Here is a 22061-nt window from a genome sequence, read left to right as displayed (position 1 = left end):
GTCTGATTGCAAAAGGCCTACTGTGTGCCTACAACCTGTCCATTGCTTACCATTGGTTGTGTTTATTGTCAATCTCATTTATTTGCTTCTTATTCGATGAATTTTTTTGTCTCGGATTGTACTCCGTGAGAGTGCATAGGTTTATCAGCTCTTTTCTTCTGTCCCCAGTGTGATCCCCACAAAATTTCCACCCCCCCATGTTCAATGTTTCTCTCTTAGAGCTGTTGGCAATGTAAATAACAATGCCATTTATTTCTAAGTAAAAAAAAAAAAAAGAAATGTCATGAGCAATGCCAATAGCTCTAACTTTTCCAAAGGCGAAACCATTGCATTGTAAATGCTTGTTAATTATTTAAATTAGGATTTTAAATGTAGGGATTATATACCCCCACCGTGTCTCCTTTTAGAAAGCTAAGGAATATCAAAAAAGGGAGTGAAGAGGTGGTGCGACACGGCACCGCGGTGGGCTAATCCTCCTCTTGTGAAAGCATAAATAATCAACAGAGACCACCTGAAACAAGTATTCAGTATATATTCCGATGGTGTTGGAATACACTCAGTGTGTTAAAATACCCCTATCGTTAAAAGGGGTGAGGCGGAGGACAAGAGCGGGTTACTAGTCTTGCTCTCCTGTGTGGGTCAACATGTTTCGGGGCGACATGCCCCTTCGTCAGGACCGGGTATAAAGATCCCCCTGTCACTCACTAATGTGCTCCCACAGATAGAGAGTAGTGGTGTTGGATCAATGTGTATGAATTAACTTAATAGATACACGTGTAAAAAGCTCGCTCAGTACTACTGATGATATAAGCTTTTAGAATGAGGGAATAATGCCCCATGAGCCAAGCTGGGCGAAGGGTACAGAGGGTCCAGTCAACCCCCACACCTCAGTGCTTCCTCCTTCGTCAGTGGCTTCCGTGGTAATCATCCACGGAAGCCACTGACGAAGGAGGAAGCACTTGTCCTCCGCCTCACCCCTTTTAACGATACCAGCCAGTGCCTATTAAATAATTTTTTCTAAACACCAGGCCAGGTATCTTTTAACTTCACTATTATCACTCCTGACCCCACGTACACTCACTCCATCATCACTCACATAGTACTCACTAAAAGGTGCTCCGGCGTAGCCGCTTGTCGCAGCACTGCCCCGTCCCGCAGCGGGGGCGGGAAGACCCCGATGATGAAGCATGACACCAAGGGCCCTTTTGGTGTGTGAGGGGTATTTTAACACACTGAGTGTATTCCAACACCATCGGAATATATACTGAATACTTGTTTCAGGTGGTCTCTGTTGATTATTTATCCTTTTAGAAAGCACCTGACCGAACTTCTACTATCAGTCTGTGTTTCTATCTACTTGCAAATGTTTTTATGTATCTTTTATGGTTCTAATGTACCGAAATAAAGATTTTGAAATGAAATTCCCTTGTTGGTACCCATTACTTTTTTATTCGGAGAGATGTAACTTCATGCAGAGCCATGGGGGTGGCTAGCTTTCACTATCCCGAGGTGCTGATGAGTTATTTTAGGTTGTTCCATAGTGCTTTGCTTGCTCTATGCTGCCCTTGCAGCACTGCCCCTGGACGTTACTCTCATGGTGCTGCATATCTTTACTGTCCCTGGGTAATGCTCCCTCACACTGTTACTAGAGTGCTGCAACTGGGGATGCTTCTATGTTAGGCTGTTCAGATGTGCTGCAACTTTACTCTGACCCCAGGAAGCTGGTACTTTACATGCTGCTTTGAATTGCTGTTCATTTAAGAAACGGTGGGATATGATCAGCTTTTCCCCAAAAACAAACCCAGAAACCCAGTTTCTTTCTGCAGCCTGGTAATGGCCCTTTGATGTAGTCGGCGCCAGCCCTCGTCTCTTTTTTAAGACCTGAACTAATTTCGAGAGTTTTATGATCCGTGTTTGGAGAAGAATATGAGTAAAACAGAAAGAAGTTTTTGTCCGACAAACAGATTTGCGTCGTGGATAGACCGTGCAAGCTCATATTAGTGAGGAGGCTTATCAGGGACTCTTGTGTTGTGCCGGAAATTACCTACATGTGACGCGGATGTATGGACTTACCATCACGGGCCAAGGATTTCAGCAAAAGACTCACTATTTCTGCAGTACAAACCGCCTTGAAAAAGTCTTGAAATTAAGACGAAACACGTGTGAGCTGATGTTTGCTGAGCTTGACCAATAATAAACCATCAATGGAAACAACACACTCTTTGTACGTTTAAGAATGATTTCTGTTTATGAGAAAAGAAAATACCACCTTGAGATTTTTGCATTCGAATGGGAATACTGTGGACAATTAAATCCACACAGTGATCAGAATTAGGACTTATTTGTCTTCTGATTTACTAAATAGAGAGTGCGGCATAACGGTTCTAATGTATGTCATGTTTGTAGCACATTAATTTGCTAATGTGCAAGTAGCACCTTTTGGTAGTAAGGTGCCAAGCCTATATAGCACCTCGCTGGACTTTAGACTTTTTTCTCACACAGTTTTTGTCATAACAATTATGTATTATTGTGTATGATGTGTAATTAACTCCCTTGTAGGAACCACTACTACCAACCTTTTGAATTTATTCTTATTTTACAATATGATATGACATAATATGGCATGACATGATATGAAATGATATATTAGAATTGTTCATGTTTAGTATCAGATGTTAAAGATGTTGCAGAGTTTGCACTTGGTCCAACATGGTGCAGCATGGCAGTCATGATGTATGATTATGTATCTTTTGCTCCACTTTAAACTTTTGTTGTGTTCACCACTGCATACCTTGTAAAGCGCTATGATACCCTCACAGGTCAAGTTTGCGCTCTATAAAACAAAAAACAAAAAACAAAAACAAATGTTCCAGTGGATCAAACTTTAAATCAGGTGCCTAGTCTTCCCAACCCACACACTGCGCAGACTTTACTTTTACATGATTTTCTATACCGTTTACATTTGGGCCTGTCTCAGTATTTTGTGTATCAGTTAGCTGCTGTAGCACTGTCGGTATGTTCGTTTTCAATAAAATGAACCTTTCGCCCACGTGACGTGCACCATTTTGTGGCCTGTGTGCTACAGTACATTAAGCCGCGTGAGCTGCTGTTCCGACCTTTCAAGCCCAGAATGCATTTTTAATGGTACCCTCGTGATTTATTCCCGCTCTCCTCTCTGCACCGCTGTGCACATCTTCGTGTTTATCGGTCTGAGGCAGCCCATTCGTCATCTCAGACACCAATTCTGTTTTATATTGCATTTAAAAATACATTAATTAGCCAGTACTTGTAAATACTTAATGACGAGATTTCTTAGAACAAAAATTAAAAAAAGCTTTTGCGCATTTGCAGGCTGAAGCCCTTTCTGGAATTGGATAATCCTGATTTTCAGTCCATTATATTTTCGCCATCAAGTAAAATATTGTCTCAGGGTTCACTGAAAGGACATTAATGTGAGTACGATTTTGGTCTCGCGAGAAGAGACTCGGAATGTTTGCTTTATTTACTGGCTGAGCAGCTCAACCTGAAATGCTGTACCGACCTTTCCTTAAAGGGTTCCTAAGAATTTAGAGTCAGGTGGGTGGTAAAAGGAAATCAGTATTTGGTAGAGAGAATTATGAAAGAGACATTTCTGCACTGGCATCAATAAATATGAATTCGATTTTGGGCCTCCAGAGCCTTGTAGAAAAAAAACAGTTTTTCTTGACTCTTTGATGAAGTAGGGTGTACAGATGAAGCAGGATCGACGATTGTGCACATGAACCGCAGACGAATTTATTTTCATTGGCATTTGCTGTTATATAACGCTTCATACCTCTGGCGGGGTGGCAAGGTCCTTTCAGTAGATGACAGCTCATTACTCCGTACATTTTGGATCACAAGTGAGACTTCAGTGGTATGATCATGGACATCGATCTTTCCAAATAACAATTAATTCCAATGTGTCATGTTTGTTCTATACAGTTCGCAAAACTTTATTTGAGGTAAAGACTTCAGGGGCTTATTTACAAGCCCCTTGCGCCGCTCGTACGTCACTTTTCCCCATATAAAAAGTGATGCACCGGAGGTGCATGGGGATTGATTGTAAATAAGCCCAACAATATCTATTTCTTTTGATACAATGAGAATCTCTAACTAAGCCAACACGTGTTCTGTGACTTATTTATTTTTCACTTCACTTCCTCAGGGCCTTTCATTACAGTTTTCATTGCACCAGTCTTAATTACAGTTTTTTTTAAACTGCAACACACAAGAAATGTGGAAAAAGACACTGGATGTTACCTTGTCTCACTATGCAGACTGAAAGTAAGGGCGCATGCGTAAGGTCAGTCAGCTCTGTGGAACTGGAATCTGAGCTTCAACTTACAATATGACGGACAGTTTCTTTTATATTCTTGTGACCATGAATATGTCATACATTTCAATATTAAATGAACATCTGCTAAAGCACAACCTTATTATCAAAAGGTTATACTTCTGAAAAAACAGCTAGTCACATGTTTACTAAATGCAACTCAGGTGCACGTGTTATCATTAGTTATGCTTCCACACCACCACTACACTACCGGTGTCCTTGACTTGTCTCTTACTTGAAGCCTAACAATGCTCTACTCCCTACCCATCTGCTGTTTCGCTAAGCCTAACCTCCCACCTATTGTGCGTCTCTATGCTGCCATATCTATATGTTTGCTCAGATTTGTGTTCTTGCAATGAGGGCCTGTGACCTTTCACTTCTACTGTGCCTAATTATATTCTTCTCTTCTACTAAAGCTCTTCTCTTCTTCCACTCCAAGGGTCCGGACTCCATTTGTGCTCTTTTTAGGTCGAGCCTACAGCACGCAGGCGCTGTCTGCAAGACCTGGTGTTATCAATAATACCCGTCTGCTACTTACCATTGGTTCTACTCCTGCGTCGCCCGCTCTTCTTTGCTGCCTCCTCACCGGTACAGGCAGCGAAACGTCACTTCCGTTGTTCAGCAAATGAGCACCAGCTAAGTTCAGTGTTGTTATGCGTGTGGTGCTTTTCTGTTGTTTTAACAAGCTTTTTAAAAAAAATTTATTATAGCTTTTGGCCCATCGCTTTTCTACCCGGTGCTTCATCTTTAATTTATTTCTTTAGCAGCACTTTTCACAAGCCCTATGCATGGAATGCCGTGCGCTGCCGTATACCGCCTCCACACCGCTATGCTACCCCGTCCCCTTGTTTTGACAAGGGCCACCTGCGGCCACCTCCAGACCATAAAAGGCTGGTAGCTAACATCAGACCTATTTGCTTTGAAAATGCTTGTCTTCTTTTTGCTATGGATGACTGCCGTGTTACCCTAGACAATGCCCTTGGACCAGCTTTTGCTTCGCCAGGTGTTGATTTAGGGAACACATTATTATGAAATTAATACTACTGTGTATTATTAAATTGAAATGGCGAATTTCCCTCCCAATAGTGATTTTGTAGATGCATGCACCTATGCGACTCAAAGGACTGAAAGTTGGGTACTTCATATCAGCTGTAGGATGTGAAAGATGTATAGAGATTTCTGGTCACATTTCTTCTTCACCTACTAGAAATATGAGGAAGGCTATTCTTTGTTTTTAGGTCTAGCTATATACAGTTTTGGTCATTGTGGAGACAATCTGTGCAGGAATTTGCTACTGAGCAGTGGTTTGAGCATATCTATTCTTAGCACCTCTACATCATCTATTCTTAGCACCCCTACATCATCTATTCTTAGCAACACTACATCATCTATTCTTAGCACCTCTACATCATCTATTCTTAGCACCCCTACATCATCTATTCTTAGCACCTCTACATCATCTATTCTTAGCACCCCTACATCATCTATTCTTAGCACCCCTACATCATCTATTCTTAGCACCTCTACATCATCTATTCTTAGCACCTCTACATCATCTATTCTTAGCACCCCTACATCATCTATTCTTAGCACCCCTACATCATCTATTCTTAGCACCTCTACATCATCTATTCTTAGCACCCCTACATCATCTATTCTTAGCACCCCTACATCATCTATTCTTAGCACCTCTACATCATCTATTCTTAGCACCTCTACATCATCTATTCTTAGCACCCCTACATCATCTATTCTTAGCACCCCTACATCATCTATTCTTAGCACCTCTACATCATCTATTCTTAGCACCTCTACATCATCTATTCTTAGCACCCCTACATCATCTATTCTCAGCACCCCTACATCATCTATTCTTAGCACCCCTACATCATCTATTCTTAGCACCTCTACATCATCTATTCTTAGCACCTCTACATCATCTATTCTTAGCACCCCTACATCATCTATTCTTAGCACCTCTACATCATCTATTCTTAGCACCTCTACATCATCTATTCTTAGCACCTCTACATCATCTATTCTTAGCACCCCTACATCATCTATTCTTAGCACCCCTACATCATCTATTCTTAGCACCTCTACATCATCTATTCATAGCACCTCTACATCATCTATTCTTAGCACCCCTACATCATCTATTCTTAGCACCCCTACATCATCTATTCTTAGCACCCCTACATCATCTATTCTTACACCCCTACATCATCTATTCTATTCTTAGCACCCCTACATCATCTATTCTTAGCACCTCTACATCATCTATTCTTAGCACCCCTACATCATCTATTCTTAGCACCCCTACATCATCTATTCTTAGCACCTCTACATCATCTATTCTTAGCACCTCTACATCATCTATTCTTAGCACCCCTACATCATCTATTCTTAGCACCTCTACATCATCTATTCTTAGCACCCCTACATCATCTATTCTTAGCACCCCTACATCATCTATTCTTAGCACCTCTACATCATCTATTCTTAGCACCTCTACATCATCTATTCTTAGCACCTCTACATCATCTATTCTTAGCACCCCTACATCATCTATTCTTACACCCCTACATCATCTATTCTATTCTTAGCACCCCTACATCATCTATTCTTAGCACCCCTACATCATCTATTCTTAGCACCCCTACATCATCTATTCTTAGCACCTCTACATCATCTATTCTTAGCACCTCTACATCATCTATTCTTAGCACCCCTACATCATCTATTCTTAGCACCTCTACATCATCTATTCTTAGCACCTCTACATCATCTATTCTTAGCACCCCTACATCATCTATTCTTAGCACCTCTACATCATCTATTCTTAGCACCTCTACATCATCTATTCTTAGCACCCCTACATCATCTATTCTTACACCCCTACATCATCTATTCTATTCTTAGCACCCCTACATCATCTATTCTTAGCACCTCTACATCATCTATTCTTAGCACCCCTACATCATCTATTCTTAGCAACACTACATCATCTATTCTTAGCACCCCTACATCATCTATTCTTACACCCCTACATCGTCTATTCTCTTCTTAGCACCCCTACATCATCTATTCTTAGCACCCCTACATCATCTATTCTTACACCCCTACATCATCTATTCTATTCTTAGCACCCCTACATCATCTATTCTTAGCACCTCTACATCATCTATTCTTAGCACCTCTACATCATCTATTCTTAGCACCCCTACATCATCTATTCTTACACCCCTACATCATCTATTCTATTCTTAGCACCCCTACATCATCTATTCTTAGCACCTCTACATCATCTATTCTTAGCACCCCTACATCATCTATTCTTAGCACCCCTACATCATCTATTCTTACACCCCTACATCATCTATTCTATTCTTAGCACCCCTACATCATCTATTCTTAGCACCTCTACATCATCTATTCTTAGCACCCCTACATCATCTATTCTTAGCACCCCTACATCATCTATTCTTAGCAACACTACATCATCTATTCTTAGCACCCCTACATCATCTATTCTTACACCCCTACATCATCTATTCTCTTCTTAGCACCCCTACATCATCTATTCTTAGCACCCCTACATCATCTATTCTTACACCCCTACATCATCTATTCTATTCTTAGCACCCCTACATCATCTATTCTTAGCACCTCTACATCATCTATTCTTAGCACCTCTACATCATCTATTCTTAGCACCCCTACATCATCTATTCTTACACCCCTACATCATCTATTCTATTCTTAGCACCCCTACATCATCTATTCTTAGCACCTCTACATCATCTATTCTTAGCACCCCTACATCATCTATTCTTAGCACCCCTACATCATCTATTCTTACACCCCTACATCATCTATTCTATTCTTAGCACCCCTACATCATCTATTCTTACACCCCTACATCATCTATTCTATTCTTAGCACCCCTACATCATCTATTCTTAGCACCTCTACATCATCTATTCTTAGCACCCCTACATCATCTATTCTTAGCACCCCTACATCATCTATTCTTAGCAACACTACATCATCTATTCTTAGCACCCCTACATCATCTATTCTTACACCCCTACATCATCTATTCTATTCTTAGCACCCCTACATCATCTATTCTTAGCACCCCTACATCATCTATTCTTAGCAACACTACATCATCTATTCTTAGCACCCCTACATCATCTATTCTTACACCCCTACATCATCTATTCTATTCTTAGCACCCCTACATCATCTATTCTTAGCACCCCTACATCGTCTGCAAACCGATGGTTAAGCTGACTCAGTTTAAATAACAAATAACTTGTGCATGAAAGCAAAGAGTGATGGAAAGCCTCATGGATGCTGATGCAGTGCTGATGGAGCATAACATCCAAAGGCACATGGATGTTGGCCGCGCACCTGATGTCGGTCAAACTGAGGACATTACTGAACACATCAAAAAGGTACTGAGTCCTGGGGCAGTACAAAGAGCGGTAGTAAACCTTTGCCATGTGATTTCTTTTAAAACACGCTGTGACATATACCCCAGCCTTGCCAGAGTCATTGCTCATTAAACCACTGTCAGGAGAGCTTATAAACCACTGAAAGCTGGTAACAGTTAGCAAGTTCTTGTACGATGCATGCATTTGGGAGCATTTACAGTTCCCACTACCACTTCTGCCCGTGGTCTCAGCAGACACACCAAACCCTGGGGGGGGGGGAGAGTCTGCCTCCACCTCACCTGAGTGTCTGCACAGGGAGAGCAAGGGTTACACAGGCAGTATACCAGGGAGCACTGCATTGTACAAGCCTACACATTTGAATCAGAACTCCCTGCCAAGCACACCACAGAGCAATATATTACCAACTAGCACCACACACAACTTCTAAGTTCCATGAATCAGCAAGACCAGTTGACATTAGCAATGTCTGTCACTAGCACCTCCCCAGGGCAGTCTGTGGCACTCCGTTGTTTAAAAATAAATGGCACCTCTACTACCTGATTTAAGTCTGGCTTATAACTCGGAAAAAATGTTGACCTTTTGGTGGACTCCTTTTTTTTTTTATTCAACTGAAACAAGTATTTGCAATACAATAGGTCTTGCATTAGTGAAAGTTTGAGCTATTGGCGTTGCATTATTATTTGCAAAGTTTTTTATTCTGCTACCAAAGACAGCTTAGGCCTCTAGTGATCCTTTAACATGTACATCTGTACACATCTTTCTGCTGGTGCTTTTATTGACATGAGAAGGCGGTCTCCATTTTCTACATTCATTATAACAGTAGTGAAAGTTATGGAAAAAATCTGACACATTGGAATTAATATTATGTAGAAAAATAGAAGTCTTTCTCATTGAAAAATCAAGTGATAATGAATTATATGACGTTAAACAACTGTTTTGTCTTTTTTATTGTACCTTAAATGGTGTTAGGTGGTGTGACAAGAGATTGAGGTCTGATTTTAGTGTAAAAAAGAGCCCTTTTTGTTCCCTCCAACTCTTAGTTTATGAACTTGGATTCTATACTCTAGTTGGATCTGTGAGACAATGGGTTATTTACACCTTTCCAAAGGAGGCGGCAACCACATACTGCCCTCTGGATCCAATCCCAACATTGCTGGAGTTTGCACTGTCCAATTTGAACTCAGAGGACATGGAGGGCTTGTATCTGACAATGCTCATTCTACACCACAGCACCAACACCTCCAAAGATGTGAACTGTATTGCCAACAAGACCATGCTTCCTCGGGCATTTCCACCAGTACAATTATGAATGTCAGTCATTACCCAGTGCAAGAGCAATACCTGTCCTTATTTTAAAGCAAAATATGACCACTAAGCATGCTGACCCAGCTGCCCACCACTGGACAGCAGTTGAAGGCATGATTCATTATCTGCTATTTTCTTCAGGATCTGCTTGCACCTCCTCCAATTCTTTTTCTCTTGTTTTAACTTTTTTGCTGTAAATCGTTCCCTATAATACTACCTGCACTCTTTCCAGTTATAGCACATCATAATCTGTGGTTAGGACCACCATCACTAGGTACAGACCCACTGTCATGGGGCTGTGCTTTTTCTGCAAGAGATTGTGATATCAGGACCTGTGCCCACCTCACAGTGGAGATAAGCATGTCACATACAGATGATAGTTTTCAGGTTTAGATGTCTACGGTAGCATAGATTATCTGTGTCAACCGGGGAGAACATATCTAATTTACAGCACTTTAGCACCCTTAAGCCAAACTCAGGAATGCAAGTTCGGTTTACACCAGAAGATGCTGTATCCGAATTCACAGATTGAAGATCTGAGAAAATTTACAGGCTCGGAAAGAAATTTACAATCTGGAGTTTGGAGTTGCCTGTATATAATGCAGTTGCAAATTTGAACGTTTCCTGGGAAGGGTGGCGGGTGGTTAGACCTGTGGAAATGTGGAGTGCACCCACACAGGCATAAATTTGTGGGAATTCACAAATATTCTAAACACTTCCCACCCCAATTGCAAATGCGATGTTGCTGTAAAGAGTTTCACATTTATACTGATTATAAGACAATATATACAAGAGAAAATGTAGAAGAAACAATAACCTGTATTTTAATAGGGGTAATATATGAGGCACAGAGTATTCTTGTATAGTCAGTACATCAACCATATTAATGAACTAAAAGGACACATGATGCTGCCATAATGTTTTATCTTTCTAAAGGCAGTGTCTTGGTTTACATGGTTTTGATTAAGATAAATCTAATTAAGATTTAAAAAACATTGCATTTTTATAAAAGCAGTGCATTAGTTTAGATGTTTTTCCTTAAAGATACAAAATAAAATGAAAAGGGGGGGGGCTTTTGGCCCCCCCGCCCGCATGGCGGCGCGGCGACCGCCTCCCCCTCCAGGCTCTCGGTGGTGGGGCGGGCCCTTTCGGGCGTGCCGCACCACCGATTGGGTGGCACCCTCCCTGGCCCGGATGTCATTATACGACTTCCGGGTCAGGGGGCGGGCCGCAGGAGGGGCCGGGTGGGGGGCGTAGCCACCCCCCCTCGAGCCCCTTAGGAATAAAGAGACAGGGAGCGCCCGGGAGACCCTCTTGTTCCCTGGACGCTCCCCCACAGCGTGTCGTGCCCCGCTCTCGGGGGCTTCTTGTTTTGTAATTTTGCCGTTTTATTTTGTAGGTTCATCGGTGTGCAGCTGGCGGTCGCACGAGCTCGGTGGAGGCGTCGTGGGTAATCTTCAGCGGCGGTTGCCTGGTGATCGGCTGGTCCCATCGGGCGTCTGAACCACGTGGAGCGCCGCGTACTTTGCCTTCAGGCTAGGGGAGCATTGTCTTGAAGGAGCGAGGTATTTCTTGGCGGGTGCGGGAGGCAGGACGCAGCGCAGCCGGTGTTTGCTGCAATCTGTGCCGTGTCGGCGGCTGGGGGTCCGCGTGAGTGCCATTGTGAGAAGTTAGCCGTATAGAGTCGGCACACGGAACCCCCGCCTTCTCCGCTCCTCGCATTCTTTGTCCCACATTCCAGGTCACACAGGCAGCGCCTACAAAGATCAGCCGGCTGCCTTTAGCTCGAAGTGATTGGTGAAGCAGGGTCGACCAGGGCAGGACCTGGATGGGAGACCAGGGTAAAAGGGTGGCCTGCAATTGGTGATTTAGAAAAGCCTACTTTAATTTAGGGACAGATTCATGTTGAGGGCCTGTACTTGGTGATTTATAGAAACTTAATTTAATTTAGGGACAGATTCATGTGATGCCCCTATAGAATTTGTATCTGATTCTGCTTGAACGTAGTTAACTCGTGTAGGGATTGCATTGGGGTCCAATCTTTACTGGGGTGCTACACTGTGCCAAGGCTCTGGGGGTCTGTGGGGGGGGCCTAAATAGGTGTAAATAAATTGTTTTGGTTTAGTATAAACACCCCCCTGCCCCGGGGACTGTTTTAGCGGCGTGAGTGTGCCATTCCCAGAGATTAATAATTTTTCTATTACAGGCAATTTAACACAGTATGGTGGCATCTTGTGCACAGTGAGCCCAGAGGAGTAAATGGCGGACGTGGTCGCGAACTCGATATCGGCTCGGGACGCGCAGGATTTGATCGGTAAGAGGAGAACGGGGGGCTAGCATTTCATCGCTCCCGGTGGCCGCCGGGTGGGTCTACACTAGGTTTACTCACCCCTGACATAGCCGGATAAGCCGGTGGTGTTGCGGTTGCCGCTGCATGGTGCTGACAGCCCCCTGGACGTCCTCCATCTGGTGAAGGTACAAGGCGTTACTCACTTGTGACATTACGAGTGTAGGCAGTGGTTTGTGGTTAGAAAATGCCAGGGGCAAGGGGTGGTGGGAAAGGAAAGTCCAAGATGGAGGTTATGATGCAGGCCATGATGCGCAAAATGAACCACATGAATAGGCGTTTGGGGAAAATTGATGAATTAGAGGCCCGCATCAATGAGAAGTTTGATGATGCTCCGGGCCCATCGGGTAGGCCTGTCCGCCAGAGGGCGGCCCCATTGCCAAGGGGGGATTTTGCTACCCCGCCTAAGAGGTCTAGGGCCAAGAAACCCAGGTACACTGGCCCCGCCCCTGAGCCGGTAGTCCCGGTACCTTTTTCACCAGTACCTACGGTACCGGCCCCTCTTACATCTCTGCCTGTGGTCCCAGCTCCCGCGGCACCGGCTCCTGCCATCCCGCCGACGCTCCCACCTGTGGGGCCGATCCCAGTCACGGGCCTGCCGCCACCGGCCGCACCCTTGCCCATTACTCCTGTGCCGCCGGCCATGCCTCCGGTGGCGCCTGCAGTCCCAGCAGGTAACGCAGACTCAGTTCCTCCAGAATTGGTATCTCGGACAGCGTACTTGATGCCGTGGTTGCAGAAGGGGGGTGTGAGCTTTGCCTCATCTGATCATGTAGCTGAGGCCGAAAAGTTGGTAGAGAAGATTAAGGCTGCAACGGCGGCAGACAGTAGTGCGGGTCCATCATCTTCTTCCCTTACAGGTTCCAGTCCCGCTCAGGCGAATGGCGATAGTGTTTTATCGGCCCAAGTGCCTTTAAATGGTAAGGAAGTGTCCCTGCCCCTCTTGGGGGACGGCCTAGTGCCAACCAGAAGTGAAAACTTGGGGCAACATGTGCCCAAGGAAGTAAAGGAGATGATTTGGGCGGGAAAATATGTATACATTTTTTCTTTGTTGCTAGACAATAGGGAGATGGAACAGGCCAAGGTATTGAAGGAATGGATGCATCCAAGTGAATGGAGGGCACAACGCTCCAGGTTTAGAGTAGAGGAGACCTTGAAGAATTGGATCAGAGCATTTGCTGTCCTTTCGGCTATCACGGCAGAACGCCCCCCAAATGTGCAGGCTGCAATGGCTTGCTACCTGAGCAGGATTGTGGGGTGGAGCGATCAATACTCTGGGGATGCGTGGAAGGAGTATGATGTTAATTTCAGGAAGGCCAAGGAATTTGACGCAACACTGGCGTGGGACAAGGTGGACTCTATGTCCTGGCACAAGCAGTTTTCAGGTGACACTGCCCCATCTCAGGCCACCAGTGCAGTCAGGGTGTTCTCCGCCAGGCCTCAACAGCCCTTTCGGTCAACTCAAGCGAATGAGGTCCCGGGGAAGAATAGGGGGGGTGGGTCAGAAAGGAGAGGGGTATGCTGGGATTTTAATAAGCGCACATGCACAAGAGCCCAGGGCACCTGTAGATTTAGGCATGCGTGTGCAGTCTGTGGTCACCCGTCTCACCCCGAGACAACCTGTAGGTCCAAGCAAGGCAACCATGGTCATAGGGGAAGGGGGAAGCCAGAGTAACTCAGACGCGCCGGGTCCCTCCACACCAATAGATGTGTTAGCATTGATCCCATGGTTAAATAGATACCCTGATCACGCAGCGGCCACCCTACTGCAGGAGGGTTTTTCACAAGGTTTTAGGATCCCGGCAGTGGGGTACACAGGTAGCATTAATTGCAGGAACCAATTGTCAGTAACACAAAACCCAACGGTAGTGTCCGCTAAGATTGCCAAGGAACTATCCTTAGGCAGGATAGCTGGCCCCTTCCAGGAGGTGCCTGTCCCCAATTTTGTATGTTCACCGCTGGGAGTAGTGCCTAAAAAAGAGAAAGGGGAATTTAGACTGATCCACAACCTGTCTGCGCCTAGAGGTGCATCCTTGAACGATGCGATTGACGAAGGGATTTGTAGTGTCAAGTATGCCTCTTTTGATCAGGCGGTTGCCCTACTACGCGCCCTGGGGCCAGGGGCATTGATGGCTAAATCTGACATTGAATCTGCTTTTCGTCTCCTCCCAGTGCACCCCATGGACCACCACCTTTTAGGTTTCACTTTTGAGGGCAAGTTTTACATTGACAAATGCATGCCCATGGGCTGTTCCATATCATGTGCCTATTTTGAGACATTTAGCTCCTTTCTAGAATGGGTCATGAGACAGGCGACGGGCCACCAACAGGTCATGCATTACTTAGATGATTTCCTGTTTCTAGGCGCGTCAGACTCTCAGGAGTGTGCTTGGGCACTGCAGGAATTTTGCGTGCTCATGCGGACTTTTGGGGTTCCGCTGGCGCCCGGGAAGACGGTTGGCCCGGCTACTTGCTTGGAATTCCTGGGCATCGAAATTGACTCAGTACAAGGATGTTTCAGGTTACCCAAGGACAAAGTGTCTAGGTTTAGGGCAGCTCTGCGTCAATGCCTATGTAGGAGCAAGGTTACCTTGCAGCAGCTGCAGGAAGTGGTGGGGCAACTGAATTTTGCACTACGGGTCATTCCAATGGCGCGCCCATTCTCACGCTCTATTGCGCAGGCTATGGAAGGGCTACGGGAGAAACACCACCGCACTAGGGTGTCAGCTGAGGTTCGCCAGGATATGCATATATGGATTGCATTTCTGGAGGACTTTAATGGCAGGGTAGTGTAGTCAGGTCCTCCCGCCACATCAGCAGAATTGGGTTTATGGACTGACGCTGCTGGTAGTGTGGGCTTTGGCGCCATTCTAGGGACAAAATGGGTCGCCCAACGGTGGCCTGAGGAATGGAAAAGATGGGGCTTGACCGCCAACATTGGCTTCCTGGAACTTTTCCCAGTATGGGTGGCATTGAAGGTCTGGCCAGAACATCTATGTAACCAATCAGTGGTGTTCTGGTCGGATAACATGACAGTGGTCGAATGCATAAACCAACAGGGGGCACACTGCCCGTTCATCTTGCGCTTGATTAAAGAGATTGTGCTGCAGTGCTTAAAATGGAATGTAATCTTCAGAGCCAAGCATGTCCCAGGCGTCCTCAACAATGCAGCTGACTCCCTTTCTCGCTTTAAAATGCAGGTTTTCAGGGAGCATCTTCCGGCGGCAGACCCTTCGCCAGCACAATTCCCGACAGTACTCTGGCAGATTGGTGCCCCAGATTACAGGACCTCGTGGTTGCTAGCCTAGCCCCCAGGACCAAGACAGCTTACGAAGGGGCGTTTTTGTCTTACCGCGCTTTCTTAGGGCAGGATTGGGAGGTTAGGTGGGCACAGGAGGACAGCTTTGCGGACTATTTAGAATGGATGCACAGGGAAGGCAGATCAGTGGCGGCCGCAAGCAGACATAGGGCGGCGGTCTCCTTCTTTGCACAGGCTAAGGGAATGCGAGACCCCACAAATAATTTTGTGGTGCGCAAGGCCATGAGGGGATGGCGCCGGTTGCAGGGCCACTCAGCGGATACGAGAAGGCCCATAGGATTGGCACGGCTGGCAGCCTTACTGCTGGCATTGCACCAGGTCTGTAGCTCAGAATGGGAGATACATCTGTTCAAAGCCGCCTTCTCCCTTGCCTTCTATGGGGCTCTAAGAATTGGTGAACTGGTGGCACGGTCAAAAGGGGATAAGTTGGGTGGCCTACAACTGACTAGTGTTAAGATCAGGGGAGATACTATGTGGGTGACAATCCAGAGGTCCAAAACTGATCAGGAATCTCGGGGTCACACCATAGTGCTCCACCGGGCCGGGACCAACCCCTGCTGCCCGGTTTCTCATGTGGAGGTTTTCCACAGGCAACGGGAGGGCACGGCGGGGGGTGCATTGTTGTGTCATGCTGATGGGACACCACTGACTAGATACCAGTTTAGGCGGGTCCTGGAACTGACGGTGAGACAGGCTGGGTTAGATCCCAAGGAATTTGGCACGCACTCCTTCAGGATAGGGGCGGCAACTGAAGCAGCGCTAGGGGGTCTCTCGGCTGAGAGTGTGAAGAAAATTGGGGGATGGCCATCTGATTGTTATAAAAGATATGTATGGATTGACATGTTATGACAGGATGAGTCTCACGCTTGGTATGTTTTCTGGTTCTTGCAGTTTCTCAAACCTGTGGCGCAGGGGAGGAACTCACCACCGGGAGGAAAGGAGCTACACCGTCACAGCACAAGCACCATGCTGGACGCGGGACGATGAAGATTTGGATTGTGGGCCACTCGTATGTGAGGCGGGTGCAAAATGTTTTTCTTTCAGGAGACCGTAAGAGAAGGGTGGCGCTGAAAGGGTTAGACATCTCATTCTTTGGGAGGGGGGGTCTGTGCCTTGGTCAGTTCAGGAACTTCTTTCAGGGACACTTAGCTCAGCAGCCCGACTCCCCGTCAGTGGTGATACTTCACCTAGGTGACAATGACCTGGTCAAACTGGGGAGACGCACCCTCATTGAAGAGATCATCTCCACTGCAGGGTGGGTGTCCCGGACCTGCCCGGGTTGCACTGTAGTGTGGTCTCAACTTATCCCTCGGTGGCAGTGGCGAGGGGGGGACTCGGTCAGGGCGTTGAATCACTCGGTAAAGAGGATCAACACACAGTTGGACAAACTATTCCGAGCCCCCCGGTTGCAGACGATTCCTCATGGGTGTATCTGGGGAGCACAATTCTACCTGAGGGATGGGGTACACTTGACTGAAGCAGGGAACGTCCTGTGGTCGAATAATGTCTGGGCCTGGTTGGAAGGTTTTGCTAGGTGAGCGCTTTCTAGGGGAGTCATGTCAGGGGGAGGCCAGATCGTCGGTTAACAATGCTGGCCTGTGGCGGTAAGGTCATGACCGGTGAGCAGATAATTTTAAGGTCTGAGGGGGCGGGCATCATCCCATGGAGGTTCCCGCCCAGGGGGAGGGGCCATTGGCCCCTCCTAGAACTTCAGGGGCAAGGTAACTGGTGCTTCAAAGGGCCGCGGGTTGGAGTAGTCACGCTTTCCTTAGGCTGGTAGCCACCCCGCGCGCGCATACTTATGACGTCACTGGATGGCGCAGAGTAAGGGCCCTCCTTTAGTGGGTAAATGGAGTTCACGGCGTGGACCGGGTAATTACCGGGCTTGGCTGCGCATGCGCACATCTCTAAGTAAGGCGCAGCTTGTAGGACCTGACACCGGTTAGCGACCTTGCCATATGGCCAAAATGTAGTATACAAAAATCTAGATGAGGATGTTAGATTCGGTTAGGAAACAAGCTGTATTAGAGTCTCTGTTAAGGTTAGGCTCTCACATTTGTTGACAAATATTGTATCTAATGTCTTGATGATTTTTGTATAAAACGTTTATCATGCAATTAGAATTTTATGATCTTATACCTTAATAAATACGGCCGGGGGGTTTCGTGACCCCCTGCCTTCCAAAAGTTAACCATGATTCATGAGCTTTTATCCTGCGTTGGTGTGGTGAGTAGGGGGGGGGCGGCAGCCAGTCGCCGACCATGCAAGTTGAAGAACGAGGGATTATCAAGTGTTGGGGTATTTGTCAAGTAAGTACGTTTTGAGAGAATGTTTAAGTAAGTTATAAAAGTTGAGCAGTCCGAGGGGTACTGGCAGTATGTTCCCCCTCTAAGGTGAATACCCTGCTAAAGAACAGGCAGTGTATAAACTTTTGTTACAGTGTTTGCTCTGAAGGCAAACGTTAGTGTTTCTGACCACTCAAAAGCCACCTGAGATGGTCAGTTTCTGCAAGAGGTGCTTGGGGTTATTTAGGTGTAATGCCATGAAGATTAAATAGACAATTCAGAGTATTCACGGATGATGGTGTATTCACCCACATCATCAGCTTGTAGGGTTCTGGGCAATTGGTTGGCAATTCTAACCAAACTCCACATGTTTGTTGTTTTCGCCTGTTTCTCTTGTTATGAGGTTCAGGAAACAATTATATTCCCTGCTGCAAATCAGAAAACAAGCCACCACTTGTTTGAATATTAAGTTTTAACTGCAACTCTTTCTTGAACAAAAAAAAAAAGTTTTGACTGCAACTCTAATAGATCTCTAGAGTTGCGCAGCTCTCCCAAATCTTTTATTTACATTTCAGAGGCTACGCGCCTTGCTTTTATTTTGCGTGGCACGCTCAACTATATTTTTGGCAATATTAAAAGTGTTTATCAGCAGCTGCGCACGCTCCACATTATTTTTTATCAAAGGCAGATGTAAATGCACTATGCAAGTAAAGGGTACAGTACCACAGGCTGTTGCTAGGTGACCCTGTGGTATTATAAAGGGACCTCTATTAACCATGTACTGCACTCTTAATACAATTATACACAAAAAGATTACAGCTACACATACGTTTCCATTTGTTTCTATTGGGAATAAAATGTTTGTTAGTTTGCATTTTAAAAATGCACCATTATTGTTTATTTAGCTTTATTTCACAAAGAAAGCTAAATAAACAACAATAAAGCACTTTTTAAACACAAGCTAACAAAAATCTCACTTCTAATACAAACAAATAAAAAAAATACTTGGCTGCAGGTTTCTCTTGATAATTGCATTAAGGGTGCAGTACCTCATGTGGCTGATAGAGGTTCCTTTATAACTCCTCAAGGACACCTCGCAACAGCCTATGGTATTACAACCTTTCCTTGCTTCGTGGAATTTCTTTCAATACTTTTTTTCATTTGCAATACCAATAGCTCAAACAATCACCAAGCGAGACCTGTTGCATTTCAAATGCCTATTTTGCCTTGTATCACTTCAAATGAACACTCCGAGACATACAATTATATGGATACCTTTGAGCGGGACCTGAGTTCCAGCTACAATGGTATGTTCCATACATTTTCAAACATGCTAGCAGTCTACAGCACATTAATTTTGATACAGAACTTACCTTACATGAATTACAGACCCAAAAATATTTGGGTAGGTCTGACACTTATTGATCCCATATACAAATTACTATTAGGAATTAACAGGGTGACCTTAAAATTCATATATTGGGTACAGTGTACACATTTTTTAACTGTGCCTATATTGTTATTCCAATCTCAGCTGAGAATTCAAAAGTTTCATGTGGCCCGGTAAATATTATTTTCTGATTGACAAATTTACAAGTAGTCCACTTTTTGTGTTGCAAAAACATACCTTTCTTACCCACTGGGGCATGATGTGAGTACTTGGGGAGCGATGGTGAGTGTTGATGACAATGACTGTAATGATAATAGATGTTATGACAAACACCATAGTAAACAGCATGTATTTGCCTATCAAGGGTACTGCGCTGGAAGTAGATGGAATCAACTCCACGATAACCAGAAGGAACACAGTCAAGGACAGCAAGACAGAAATACTGAGAGTCATCTTCTCGCCTGCAGGAAAAAAATATATATAGTTAGAGAAAAAGCGTGACTGAAATGTTTTGCTATCCTGGTAGCATTTACCTTACATAGTTATGTGGTATCTGGTGCAAGGAGCACCAATATTTAGTGAGAAAATGGTGAATCATAAATGAAGCGAACACTTTGCTTTTAATCAAATTTTATAAAACAATTAAACCGTACATTAATATGATTATTAGCTGAAAAATTGGTCAGAGCTATGGAGCTATGGAGCTATGGATGAATTCAGTTTTATTTACTGAATTTATAATTCACACACATTGAAATTATTTAAGCACTTGAGGCAGATACCAACAGAGGGCATTGGCTAGAGGTCAGTAAAGGTGAAAGGCGGAGTGGAACAGACAGGTTTTCAACACACCCCTGAACTTTATGTGATCTAGCTTGAGATGCAGAAGCACTTCCACTTGTAGTTAATAAGCTATTTTAAAAAGATCCAGGCGTTCTGGCCTCAGGGATCTAGACACTTGTTAGGAATGGGGACATTATGGAGAAGTAGTCTAGTGCTAGGCTTTGGAGGACTTTGTTGGTCGGGTACAGGGTTTAGAAGTCTTCATGTTCTGTTATTGGGAACAAGAGTACAGAGTTCAGTTTTGGAGTGACACTGTCAGTGACAGGATAAGAAACCATATTACTCACAGAGCAGTGTACTAGAACGTTTGGAAATCTGACAGCATTTTTGCAGTCACTTCACAAACATGCTGTCAGATTATATAAGGCAGGCTCTTGTCTCCAGGTGGGCTATTATCAACTTTTACTGAAGAGGATTTGTAGTAAAATACCCTGGCAGCTTATGTTTGTGAAATATGTGAATGTAAAAATAAAATACTTTATATGTAAAGCACATGATGACACTGGAACACTCAGAAGCTTAAAGCATCCAAGTGCTGAAAAGATTAGTAGGGAAGATACATGACTTATTCCCTTTCTCTTCACTGAAAGCAAATTCCTCAGAATCGTTGGTACAGCCATTGGTTCTAATGAGTCATTGATTCATCCAGGACATTTCACAGGTCCATTGAGTAGGAAGGTTTTTGTTATGATTAACTTGACATAGAATTGCTTTTTTTCATTACTACAGAAACACAAAGGTAAATGTAAAGACAATTTTATTTTCTCCCTTTAAGTGTAGCAGTTTGTTTTCAGCCACTTGAATTTTCTAGAGTTTGTTTATATTTCTGAAGTCAGGCCGACCAGTATCCTAACTGGATCATTAACCCGTTAAATAACCTGCAGCCATGTTTATCTTTCTGATGTAGGTCCACTATTTATCATATAGGTTGGGTAAAAATTCTATGATCTGAGGTACTGTTCATTAGTAATGTGCTCTCTTAGTCCATTGATCAATGTAAGAGCAGCCCTTCTGTTGGGGGCTTATTGAGCAAATAAACATAATGATATCTCATCCCGCTACTTCACCTTTATGCCTTAGATGGGGATACAACCATTCCATTATACTTATATGACACTGATGAACCGAAGGCAGCAGTCCATACTTTTTACCATATTGTGGGGAGACAACTGAGTTTTTTATTGTACATGGACTATGCTGATGAGGTGTACAAGAAAACTAAGGGGCATATTTATGAAGATGTCATGCAATGCAGTTCAGCAGCTAAAGTTGTTGCACTGCTTTACGTGAGAGATAGAGATCAGGAAAGTGCAATATCTACTAATGTATGGCACTTCCCTGCTCTTTGGAGCATGATCAGGCTGCCTAGGGCCAAACACACACAGCTTTGCACCATTACAAACGACTATGCTTACACTTACTACATACAAGGTGGGAAAAGTTAGAAAAAATTAGAGTTTTCCCCCTTTTAAAGTCAGATTCAAAGAGGCATTATTTTTTGGTGCAAAGATAGGGCTCTACCTCAAGAGCCATAGGTAGTTGCACTGGAACGTCCATGTACCATCCATGGATCGCCCCCTTGATGCAAAGTGACCCCTGGTATGTATTCCACCAAGAAATCATACTCTTGCAAGGCTACTACCCACTTGGTAATTCTTCCTGATCAATACCTTTTGCTGTGAAAAATATCCTTTGAAGGCTTATGATCCATTTTAAGCTTGAACTCACAACCCCACAAAAAGGTTCATATCTTTT

The 22061-nt window shown here is 44.5% G+C and overlaps 1 protein-coding gene across 1 annotated transcript in view; it reads right to left on the bottom strand.

Annotated features, from left to right (window-relative positions):
- Positions 1-22061, bottom strand: part of CHRNA1 (cholinergic receptor nicotinic alpha 1 subunit) — a 155984-nt gene that overhangs the window by 34317 nt on the left and 99606 nt on the right. The window contains exon 7 of the mRNA XM_078683834.1: positions 19701-19924. Within this exon, the coding sequence (XP_078539960.1) occupies positions 19701-19924 (224 nt within the window). The remainder of the gene's footprint in view (positions 1-19700; positions 19925-22061) is intronic.

Source organism: Lissotriton helveticus, chromosome 3_1, assembly GCF_964261635.1.
Source record: "Lissotriton helveticus chromosome 3_1, aLisHel1.1, whole genome shotgun sequence".
In the NCBI taxonomy this organism is placed as follows: Eukaryota; Metazoa; Chordata; class Amphibia; order Caudata; family Salamandridae; genus Lissotriton; species Lissotriton helveticus.
This window is presented reverse-complemented; position numbering and strand designations above follow the sequence as displayed.